This window comes from Ambystoma mexicanum, chromosome 1q (genome assembly GCF_040938575.1).
Source record: "Ambystoma mexicanum isolate Mex_15411 chromosome 1q, UKY_AmexF1_1, whole genome shotgun sequence".
In the NCBI taxonomy this organism is placed as follows: Eukaryota; Metazoa; Chordata; class Amphibia; order Caudata; family Ambystomatidae; genus Ambystoma; species Ambystoma mexicanum.
In genome coordinates this window covers 594697027-594709175 of record NC_090922.1, presented here as the reverse complement: position 1 = coordinate 594709175, position 12149 = coordinate 594697027, and the positions used below count along the sequence as shown (strand labels likewise).

Sequence of the window (12149 nt, the reverse complement as noted above, 5' to 3'; positions counted from 1 at the left end):
ACAAAGATACCTCACAAGACTACACGCACTACTACAATGTACACAAGGGCTATTCAAGAATAGATTTTCATCCTAATCTCTGGAATCCTATTCCCATGCGTAAACAATGCAGAAATCCACACCTGCATGATCTCCGACCACGCCCCAGTGTCCGTGAACCTAGCAAATTTCAGGCCAAAGAAACCCTATCCAGAGGTATTGGAAACTAAATGACGCCCTCTTACTAGACATTAGCATAAGGGCAGAAGTGGCGGACTCACTATCCAACTACTTCAAGGAAAACACCACTTATTCATCCCCCATCAACATCATCTGGGACGCAATGAAGGCAGTGGTCAGAGGCATACTGATTGGGGCAGGAGCGGAACAGCAAAAAATTTCAAACATAGCTACATCCAAGCTGGAAGAAGCGGTAATCCGACATGAAACACAGCTAAAAGCACGCTATTCTAGAAAATCCGAACAAGCCTTGAGGAAGGCGAAGATTGCCCTGGAAATGCATTGTGCCGACTGGACGGCCAAATCTCTAGCACATACAAAACAGTTCTATTATATTAAAGGGAACAAAGCAAATAGAATACGAGCCCAGAAACTAAGGGCAATCCAAAGCCGAAACAATAGTCTCAAGCGGCGAGGGGAAAATGGAAAGCTGCTTTTCTCCGAGACGGACAAAATCAATGAACTTATGAGATACCATGAATCCATAATGGCCGGTGATCCCACGGACCTAACAGATTTACCAGAATATCTGAGGGCGCTGCCACCCCACAACGCATCTCAACTAGAACACTTGGAAGCCCCCCATCGACGACGGAGAAGTCTTTGAAGCCATAAAAGCCATCAAATCTGCCGCCCCTGACCCGGATGGCCTTTCCGCAAACTTCTACAAAAAACTTGCTAGAGTTTTGGCACCCCAGCTAGCAGCTTTATTTAACTCCTTCCTAACCACAAGAGCAGTTACGAAATCAATGGCAGAATCAATTACAGTCCTACTACACAAACCCGGGAAAGATCCCGAGCTACCCGATGCCTACCGTCCGATATCACTCCCGAATAATGACGGCAAGATTTTCGCCAAAGTATTAGCTAGAAGACTAGGGCCGGTCCTCCCAGGCTTAATCGACCAAGACCAGACGGGGTTTATCCCTGCAAGAGGGACCCACGACAACATCTGGCGAACGATAAATCTAATTGAGTGCGTCCACAAAACAAAGATAGGGATGGCAGTGATTTCACTAGACGCCCACAAAGCCTTTGACCGGGTGGACTGGGGCTATATCCAAGCGCTCCTTCAGCACTTGGCTTCGGCCCCAACTTCACCACATGGGTCATGGCCAACTACCAAATTCCCACCACGCAACTCCGAATTAACGGCACCAGGTCAGGTCACATACAGATCTCAAGGGGCACCAGACAGGGTTGCCCACTATTCACCTTTATGAAAACAGTATATGTTCCACAAACGAAAGCGCTGCCAGCACACTACCGTTATGTATATTTAACATTAAACCTCCTAATACTCCTTCCATAAAATAATTTTCGATTGAAACGTGAATACAATTGGCGTGTTTAATTATATTCCAAGTCCATGATCCAACACCAGATTCATATGCCCAAATGGCAGAGTCGTATGCCAACACGTGTTTCGACCTCCACAGGTCTTTTTCAAGGCAAAACTCTGCTCCACATAAATAATATCCAACGTTTTAACATTTGAATACACGTAATAAATCACTGATAATAAAATCACTATTTAAATACAAGCATCGTAACGGTTACAGAAGATATGGTAATATAACAAGTGGTACTCCTTCCTTGATGATTTTGTAGCATCGAACTCAACACCAACATTTAAGTAGTTCCAGACTTCTGGACTATCAGACGTGAGAATAGGAAGTGCGAGGCGCTATTAATTATTGTTACATCGAATATCATAACAATCACCCACAATTGTTTGATTAAATCTCAAGTTTACTTTTTGTTTTCAATTTTTCATTTTTACAAATAATGAATCTGTGATATCTAATGCGATTAAACTGGTATGAAATTGTTGAAGTTATTCCGTTTAAAGGAGGAGACCTAGAATGTGACTGATTTAAAGGAATATATGTAATGGTTTGGCTTGTCCGGTCACACAATAATCGCTTAGTAATATAATTTCATTGCTCACGGGGTTCTATTGACAAATATGAACTGTCACGTGTCCGACACGGAGTCGCGTGATCATATGTCATGTGACTTTTATGTGCTTTCCTCCAATTTCGAGGCTTCCATTTACACGGAGTCAACCTTTGCACATAATTTCAAGAGGACAGTCACCAGTAAGACTTTTAAACGGGTAATTGGCATAATTGGACAATTTGCAGCATAGCATGCTCATTATCGTTATGGAATACTTATTTGCACAATGGCTGTGATATGATAGCAATACACAATAACTTTGAACCGACTATATACACACATATTTGGCTCTATGGGTGCAGTGGCAAGGCGCTTTTGCGGGTGGCACTGGGCTACAGGCGGTGGCACGCATGACCCAACTGCATGAGCTTTTAGATGTCATTTTGACAGTATATCAGATGATCAAGAATTTTATATTCGAGTTCCCCCTTTTTTCATTTTCAATTTTATTTCTTTTCATGTGCTGTTGATGACATATTGCTGTGTTGTCACACATGACATCTTATATATGGTAATGTATATTTTAATCTGTATGATTTGATGTCGTTTCCAGTTTGTCTGACCATGCTGTTATTTGGTGATACATGTGTATTCAAATGTTAAAACGTTGGATATTATTTATGTGGAGCAGAGTTTTGCCTTGAAAAAGACCTGTGGAGGTCGAAACACGTGTTGGCATACGACTCTGCCATTTGGGCATATGAATCTGGTGTTGGATCATGGACTTTGAATATAATTAAACACGCCAATTGTATTCACGTTTCAATCGAAAATGATTTTATGGAAGGAATATTAGGCGGTTTAATGTTACATATACATAATGGTAGTGTGCTGGCAGCGCATTCGTTTGTGGAACATATACTGTTTTCATTTTATTGCTATATGGGTTGGGGGTGCCCACCTGTTCCCCCAGGATGCTTCAGCTAGTTCTGGTGCTTTTTGAGGAATGATTTTGTTCAAACACACAAGCTTAAGCGCTTACACCATACCTGGCACACCTCGACTCTATTGTTTTTCACTATCACCTTTAGTTTTCGCCCTGTCCATGGAACCCTTCGCCGCCAGAATCAGGCAAAATGAAGGCATAAAGGGGATACAGGTAGGAGACCAAGAATACAAAATCGCGCTTTATGCCGACGACGTGCTATTCACTGGCACAAACCTAGCAACTTCCCTGGGAGCACTATGGAAATAGATCGAGGAGTTTGGGGTCCTATCAGAATTCAAGGTGAACCTGTCCAAATCTTCAGCATTACCCATTAACCTCTCCAACCAGGAAAGTGTCTCCCTCACCCCACTCTCACCAATCCCCTGGTCCAAGGGAGCAATTTAATACCTTGGGGTCCAGATCCCCAAAGACCCAATGCGACTGTACTCGACCAATATCCCACAATTAATCAGCGACCTGCAGAACAACCTCAAAAGGTGGAAGCAGCAGGAAATCTCCTGGTTCAGGCGAATCACCGCCGTCAAAGTGAACCTGATCCCCAGGTGGCTATACTAATACGCAGCACTACCAATACAGATCCCAGGCCCCGCCATAAAGACTCTACAAAAGAAAATACTAGAATTTGTCTGGGGGGAGGGGGGGGGACCCCGAATCAACAAGCGAATCATGCTGAAGGGGAAATCACAAGGGGGGCTGGGAGTCCCTGACTTGGCCAGATACTCCCTTGCCGCTCAATTAGCACACGCATTCTCCTGGGTGCAAGAAGTAGACCCCCCCCGAAATGGCGACAAATCGAAGAGGCCTGGTGCCCGGTTCCACTACCCGATCTCCCACACCTACCACCTATGAAACCTCAGGCAAACAGCGGGCCCCTATCAGCCACAACTGTAACGACCCACTGCTGGAAAAGTGCAGCACGGAAATGGGGAGTACGAAGCGCCCTGGGTCCCATGACCCCCATCTGGAACAACCCTGAATTCTCACCAGGAAATCACCCGAGGGACTTCCAAGCCTGGACAGCAGGGGGCCTGGCGAAAACCAGCAAATTTCTAGAAAAAGGTTTGCCCATCACATTCGAAAGTGCAAAATCAAATTCGCCCATCACATTCGAAAGTGCAAAATCAAATTCGGAGTGGGAGAGCGGGAAAGATTGCGTTACACCCAAATCAGGTACTGGATGTCCCAGAGAAAAACCAGAGAAAAATGCTCCAGAGATCCAACAGCGCTGGAACTTATGCTAACACCAACCAGCAAAAGCAGAATGTCCACGATCTACCGGCTCCTAGACAGGTCAGACCCTACAAAAAAAGAAAGATACATGACAGAATGGGAAAAGGATCTTGGGCGTGAGATAGCGGTAGAAGAATGGGGGAAAATATGGGCTAGATTGCACAAAAGCTCACAATGCATCATGAACAGGACAGGGAAGGGGGTTATAAACTGTGCTACAGATACTTTATCACTCCTACTCAAATCCACAAAGCCAACCCAGAAATTCCTGACACATGCTGGCGCGGTTGCCCGATTCCCGGATCTCTATTCCACCTGCTGTGGTCCTGCCCAAAGGCGGAGGTATACTAGAAGGAAGTCCTAAAACACAAAGACATTTCCGGACTCTCCATTCCCTGGACCCAGGAATTGTCCTCTTAGGCGAAACCGGAGACGGAGCATTCCCGATATCAGGACTAATACCCCGCCTATGTAATCATCTGGCTGCAAAAATCGCGTTGCCCCGACTATGGAAAGATGAAAGTGGCCCCTCGATTGCCCTATGGCGGGCCAAATGCTGGGGCATAGCGCTAGCCAAAAATAAAATCACAGCAATACAAACAGAATCCCTAAATAGAACCTGGAATATTTGGGACCCATTTTTGAATTACGCGGCCAAATTCCCAGCCCTCACTAGGAGCCCCCCACTCACCAGGTGGCTTCAATGTAGCCCACTTTATTGAACCCCAGAGATCCCATAATCACGCCAGTGTCAAGGCGGTCACCTATCCCGGACCAAGATGACTCGTCGAAGATGGCCAGGAGACCAGCACCATTCTCAACCCCAACCTACAAACACTTTGAGAGACACTTACTCATGATTTATCTTATAATTATTGCATTGTTGTGATGAATATATCATTTTGTAAAAACCAATAAAATGTTATATAAAAAAAAAACATGCAGTTCTCACCGCAGTCATTTGAAGAATTAAATATATATCTATAAACACGTGTTGTGTTTGGGGTGGGGGATGTTGGGTGGCAGGGCGAGGTGTGTTAGGGGGTTGGGAGGTTGAAAATCCCCCCATAAAGAAAAGAAGAAATTAAATAATTTAAAAAGAAAAAATCCCTAAAATGTTTAAAATGCAAATGTGTAACGTGTCTGTGGTGAAAATGTGGAACTCAGACCCATTTTCATTGTTGATCCAAATTTTGAGGGTCATGACCAGCATATACTGTACTTAGAGACACTTGGAGAATTGTAGGCCTACCACTCACAATGCCTGCCTCCAAAGGTGCATTCATTACAATACCAGGGTTAAGTGCTTGCATTGTTATTCCAATCTGTGATAATTACTACTGCATTGGTTCTGAGCAATTACAGACGTATTTTAAGGTTTTCTGAAGCTTAAGCTGCATTCAAGTGGTTGTCTAATTTTACATGGGGTCAGTTATGTATGGATGTGAAGTCACTTGCGTCTGAAGTCTTTCATGGTCCTTTGTCATGGTTATAAATGGCGTCAAGCTATTGCCAACGTTTTTAAATATTTTATTGACAGGCACTGAATTGTTGTGGGCCATTTACCAATTCAAACATAAAAGTGAAACTAATGCGCCCTTCTTCACCCAAGACCAATCTAGTTTAGCTTAGGGGTGAGGAGATTCTTTGTGAAATCTGTCTACCGGCACTCGTATTGCACACATCCAATTCTTGGTTCACACATCCTTTAGTAGGCTTGGCATTACCATATTTCACTATGGTAGGCAAGAGGGAATACTGCATTATCTGGTTAGAAGCCTCCACAAATTATAGGCAAACTCTTGAGCACATCAAGGCCATCAGGCATCCACAAATTAACTTCACCTATCACCACAACACTAGCAACTGCCACCATGAAAATGTTGCTGGTCAAGAAGAGAAGATCTTGTTCCTTTTCTCGGTTAAATGTGCACATACACCCTTACTATCACTATCCTTTACACTTAGTTTCCCTACATGTTGAGGGTTAGTATGTTTATTTTGTCTCCATGGCTTTTCCTACTCCATCCTTCAACCCTCGCACCTTGGCCCAGTTCCCTTTATTCTCGACATGGTCTGGTTGCCACCCTAACCAGGTTCACAAATCTCCTCTTCACAGAATGCTTGGCGCTTTAAGACCACCAAGGGGGGGTGGGGCGCGCACAGTATAAATGTCTATCGACGTATCAGACCTGAGTGGAACCCACGTGTTTGTTTGCAAGTTTGAATGTAGTAGCCACGAACGACTGGGTAGTGTGAGGGGTCAGAAATGTGAGGGACAACTTTTGGATGATCTAATAAGCCATTTTATTAAATCTTAAGTTTCAAAAGCCTCACTATCTCTACTCGGACTAGGATTTCCCTGCCTATCAAAACTAAAAGGAAAACGAACACGATATCTGGCCCTCACACTCAAACATCAAAAATACATAAATATATGGCAATTCATAATAACACCAACACTGATGTTTAACGTGTTCCTTGATAACCTGGTTTAAACTCCCCTTCCCCAGGTTTTAAGGTAAAATCAGTTCCAAAGTTCACCAGAATGAAATCAGGAAATCTGGGTTTGTAATACAGTCTTAATTTGGTTCTTGGATCCTTCAATGTCAAAGCAAAGTTCAGTTAACCAAAGTTCAAACAGAAAAGCTTCTCGTGTTGGCATGAACACTTTCCACTTGATTAAATATCAATGTCATTCCTCAACCAAGATTCTTCATCACAACTGCTAGTTGTCCAAGAAGAAATCCCACAGTTCTTTTTTAGATCAAGGTAAACATTTTATATTAAGGTAAACACAACCTCTGGTAAAGGTGATGGTACGGTTAATGGCATCCAGTGATATTACTGGAAATCAAAATAACAGAAAACTTTAACAAAGGAAATACAGATTGTACTTTTTAATTTATGTATGGGCTAGGGTAAGGCGTTAACACTTTGGGGGGGGGGGGGGGGTGTTATAAACAAAGGGACATGGAGGGCTTGGGGACCCCTCAAATAAAAAATGTTGTGAACAAGGTTTTATTGAAAATGTTTTTTTCTTTCGTTAATATTACATGGAACCAGGTTAATTAGACACCGTGCTTTGTTAACACTTAGTACATCTTTCTGGATTACATTATGAATCACAGCTTGTATCTTTGTCAGGATGACGTAACAGCACTTCTACTTTTATCTTAACTCAACATCGAGTAATTTTGACAAGATTTTACCATGAGGGTCTACACTCAGTATTCCGCCATCAATCGTTCTACTAAAGTGTGAAATCTAGTGATAACCCAATACACCACCACAGCTCCAGTATTTTGTAACTTCAACAGTTTTCAGATCGGAAAAGATTCACTTTATGGTATTTCAACACAGTCAAGTAAGCAAGGCACTCTTCCTCTGAATATTCCCTTTTCAGAGGGGCATCCTCTTCGTCACTGGGGGAGTAGGAATCATGGCTTGTTATCAACTTTAAAGTATAATTATAAGTAGCAAGTTTCCCCTTCCCCAAAGTTGCCTTTATCCCTCTGAAATCTGCTAGCCAGGATAATTACCCAGAAGCTTTAGTGGCAATCTTGGGTTCAGGTAATGCTTGTACACAATGCTGGTGCTTTATTTGGTTTACAGTAATGCTTGCACCATTCTTTGTCTTTGGGAAAGTCTGGTTTCAGTCTTAATTGGGGAAACACTTTGTTCGCTCTACACTTCGGCAATGTTTGCTCCTTACAACTTGGAACAACAATGTTTAAAACAGATTCAGAGGTCACTCTTCCTTCCTGAATTGTTATTAGGCACACGCAACCATTCCTTTAGATGCTTTCACAAGATTGAAGTTCCACAACGAAGTTTCACTGTGTTTCTGTCTTACACGAGTGAAAGAAAGTTTGCTTATTGAGCGAGTGCTACAAAGTATTCAATTGTTAAACAATTAATGGTAGGTCTAACGTCACTCTTGCTTATACGCGAGCGAGATACTGTTGCCGGCAGTGCTCTCGCAAGGAATCAGAATGGTGTCAAACTCACTGGCTTCTGTATTCCTTCCTTCCTGTGCTGCAGGACCTCAGGCTTCACTCGGGACCCACATTCTTACTCGGTGAATGAGTCTCTGGTCGGCCATGCAATTAAAGAGACCCTCTCGCTCCAGAGACTCTCAGCTTCACAACTCCTGGCCAGTCTCGGGCACACTTCCTGCTGCACAATCCCTGCAATCGGGTTCACATGGGGGGAAAGCAGTTTTCCTTCGCAACTTCTGCTGCACAACATCTGCACATCAGAGTTTGGGGGAATAGTACCATCTCAGGACAAACAGTTGCAATCTTCGGTTCTTCCACTTCTGTCTGGATTGCCAACACCAAGCTTTCTTCTTCCTGCTTCTACTACTCCTGCATAGACTCCAGCCACAGCTCCATCTAATACCGTACACCTGAGGAGGCCTTTTAAGCCACTCAACTTCCCTCAGGTGTGGGATAATGGCCTGACTGCTGCTACATTTCTTTTCAGCCCTCTTCCTCGTCCCAGTACTCAAGAGGTTAAGGGACAGACAACAAAATTAGATATGTTTGGCAACTCCCTATTTTTAAGGGTATATTTATTTCCCTTAAAAGTATTTAGGGATAAATCAGAGTTCAGTGGTAAAGAGGAAGACCGTTTATTTAAGGCAATATTTATAGATTCCTCTTCACAGTACCTTTGAGAGTAAAGGGGATGTTTCTTTCCTTGGAGTTTTTACAGATATTCTATAGGCTGTGCCAGCATCCACAGATTTAATATGGGGTTCAGATACATCATAACGACACAGGCCATTACGTATTTTGGCAATTTTAAAGGGTTCTCCCCTTTTAAGGATGAATACAGAGTCTCATCCCACTAGGTCTCCTCCCAGGTAATCCTCCCGTAGTACACCACCTCAGGATCAAGAAGCGTCTGCCTTTCCCTGGCCACCTGGGAGGAGACTTTAGGCAGGGTTTTTAGTGAGAGATCCAGAATCAGAAAGTTCTCACCAGTACCAACGCACAAGGACTTTTGCTGCATAACAAAAGACCTCTACAAGTTCGTTGGGACTCCACATACTAGACCTTTAGCTGAAGGACACCAATTGCAAATGTCCGCAGTTAGTACAGGTCCAGTGCCGAAGACAACACCTGCACAAGAGTGTGTAACAATTCACCTTTTCAGTTGACCATCTGTCATTCTGCTTGCCTGCATCACTTTGCAGTTGCCACCAGAACCATTGCTGCCACTGGTGGTTTTTAGGGCTAACTTAAGTTGGAGAGGTGGCCTTCGACCATCATGAAAACAGACCCAAGTGATGGCGTTCCATTACTTAGATGGAGCATTGAGGAAACTGCAACTTTAGGATTGTATCCCACTCACACAAGAGCAGGCCAGACTCTAGCATTCAATCTGGTTGCAAATTTGAAGGCAGCCTCAAGACAACAGATTTAGCATCCAGAGTTCAAGTCTAACATTAGTGTTAGAAGTGGTATGTCACAAACTCGAAAGACTCTCCCTTAAATTTTTACTTACTTTTACCTGCACAACAAACACCTTTGCAGAGGATTGCTCACATACAGATATTGTGAACAGATGACTTAGGTAATGCAGTTTGCGTTAGTGTCTTAGAAACCCCATTGTCATCAACAGTTCTTGATTGCCCAGCCACGTCTACTACAAGGCCAATTAAGGAAAGCTTGCAGTGAAACCCTGCTTCCCAGCTGTGGGGCAGTCTACCTATCATCTGAGTATAGGTAACAGAGAAATAGTAATAACGCCCAAACTGGGTGATCTGCTCCCCACTGTATCCTATCCTGGTTGATTGTAAATCTCTTGCTGCCAATATACCCGCCCTGAAGCTTCCACCCTTAGCTCGCCGATTACTGTTACTCTGCTTCATTCACGGTGTTCTTCCTCCTATGTTTGAAAAGTATTATGTTGCTTCCCAAAGCTCTGTTTGCAATCCATACACCCACAGCTTCCAATGTCCTTATGTCCACAAGCCATGTATCCTGCTGCCCAGTTCCAACCACTTATCCCTCTACAGTTCAATGCAACGCCTAATCCCATTAGAAACCCTACATCTTAACCAATTTCCCAAACAGTACCAAACCACTTTGACCAAATAAAATCTTCATAAAAGTATTCAGTAAAAGGGGTTTTCAACAAAATAGGACATCCCTACTTACTAGCCTATATAATTACAATAGCTTTTTGTTGTTGGTCTTAATAGTAAGTTGTAGTAACAATCCAACTAAACACAGGACCCCATTGTCAAATCTCAGTCACATAACAGTTTTTCAAAAGTCCAAGTAAGTGTTGACCTAGCTCCAAGGAACAGCTAACATTTAAAGATAAGGCATTGTCGCAACAGGATATGTGGTGCTGGACATACTAAGTATTGCCCCCAGGTTCCGGTTCGGATCAGATTACAAAAAACAGGACGCGATTAGAAGGGCAAAAAGGAGTGAGCATTTGGGGCAATAGTTGATATTTAAAAAATAAAAATCACATTACACATTTATATTTTGATACAAACTGGAATCGTGATATCCCAGAGTACATTTCTTGGACTAAGTAAAGCACTCGAATAACAAACACCTAATTTTTAGAGTAATTCATCTAAAACTCACCCAACTATCTCTCATATGAACAGTGCACTGAAAGTCACTTTCCTACTTCCCTTTCTTATAGATGCTTGGCACAAGCGGTCAGCAGTCAGCTTACCTCAATTAGGATTGCTCCTGGATCACGTTCTTGTCCTTTGAGCCCCAAAAGCATGGTTACAGTCACTTTAACATCAAGATCTACATCCACCTCCACAGCTATACCCTTTTGCTTCTCTGCAGCGATGAACACAGCCAGACTCCGAGAATAATCTGTGAGACGCGTGTGAGAGAAACTGTACAATGGAGTCACGCTGTACAGATTCCACTGTTTGCGCATCAGTGAGGCTATTTTTTGAGGATCACCATTTTCCTGGAAAAAGATAAATTACAACAAGCAATTACCAAGATATCAACTACAGGCATGTATTAACTTTTACGGCCCATGGCCAAATCAAACTTCTGCCACCGAACTCTGGTTTGGGGTCCTCTACAATCCTCATTGAATTAAGGCTTTTCTGTGATAATATTGGAAGCCTTGCATTCAGTACCAGTTCTTCATATAACTTTACAGCAATTGCATCAGAGGAATTGGGTTTAATCCCCTGGAACGGCGTTCCCATATAGGTCTTTAGAAGCGTGTGCTGAGTTATAACAAAGACTTAAACTCCTATATGGTAGAGGTATTTGATCAGTATGAAAAATCTTGGAAAAACACAGGCTGACAGCGATTGTTCACAAATTATGTTGATCCAACTGTGGAACATAAGATGGAAGTAGTTGGCAAACATGACCATGTACAAGTACATATATGGGTAACTCTCCGATGTGGCAATAGTGAAACTCCGGCTAAAGTAGAGATAGTAAGGTTAGGTGAACATTCTACAGGAATTTGAAATCAATAAGGAGTTGCTCATGATGGAATACGAAGTTATGGTGCAGGCACATACGAATTGTGTGTGATGCACTATGACTGGAGAAGCAACAAAGTAATAAAATACCTCAAGTTCTTTTAGAGGAACAAAAAAGGTAAGCGCACCCTAGCTTTGTCATTTGTAACACAAGGCTATCCTACTCTTTAGGACAGGCTACCTATGCACAGCTCCCTATTGATATTTTTGATATCTGGCATGGTTCTGAGAATTTGCTTTAAATTAAAAAGACTCGAGATTACAATTTACCATGAATATAGCTTCTCCACA

The 12149-nt window shown here is 42.9% G+C and overlaps 1 protein-coding gene across 4 annotated transcripts in view; it reads right to left on the bottom strand.

The window, feature by feature from the left end:
- CENPL (centromere protein L) overlaps nucleotides 1-12149 on the bottom strand; it is a 391919-nt gene that overhangs the window by 281462 nt on the left and 98308 nt on the right. For all 4 annotated transcript variants that reach the window (XM_069641112.1, XM_069641113.1, XM_069641114.1 and 1 more), the window contains one exon: nucleotides 11069-11320. In XM_069641112.1, the coding sequence (XP_069497213.1) occupies nucleotides 11069-11320 (252 nt within the window). The remainder of the gene's footprint in view (nucleotides 1-11068; nucleotides 11321-12149) is intronic.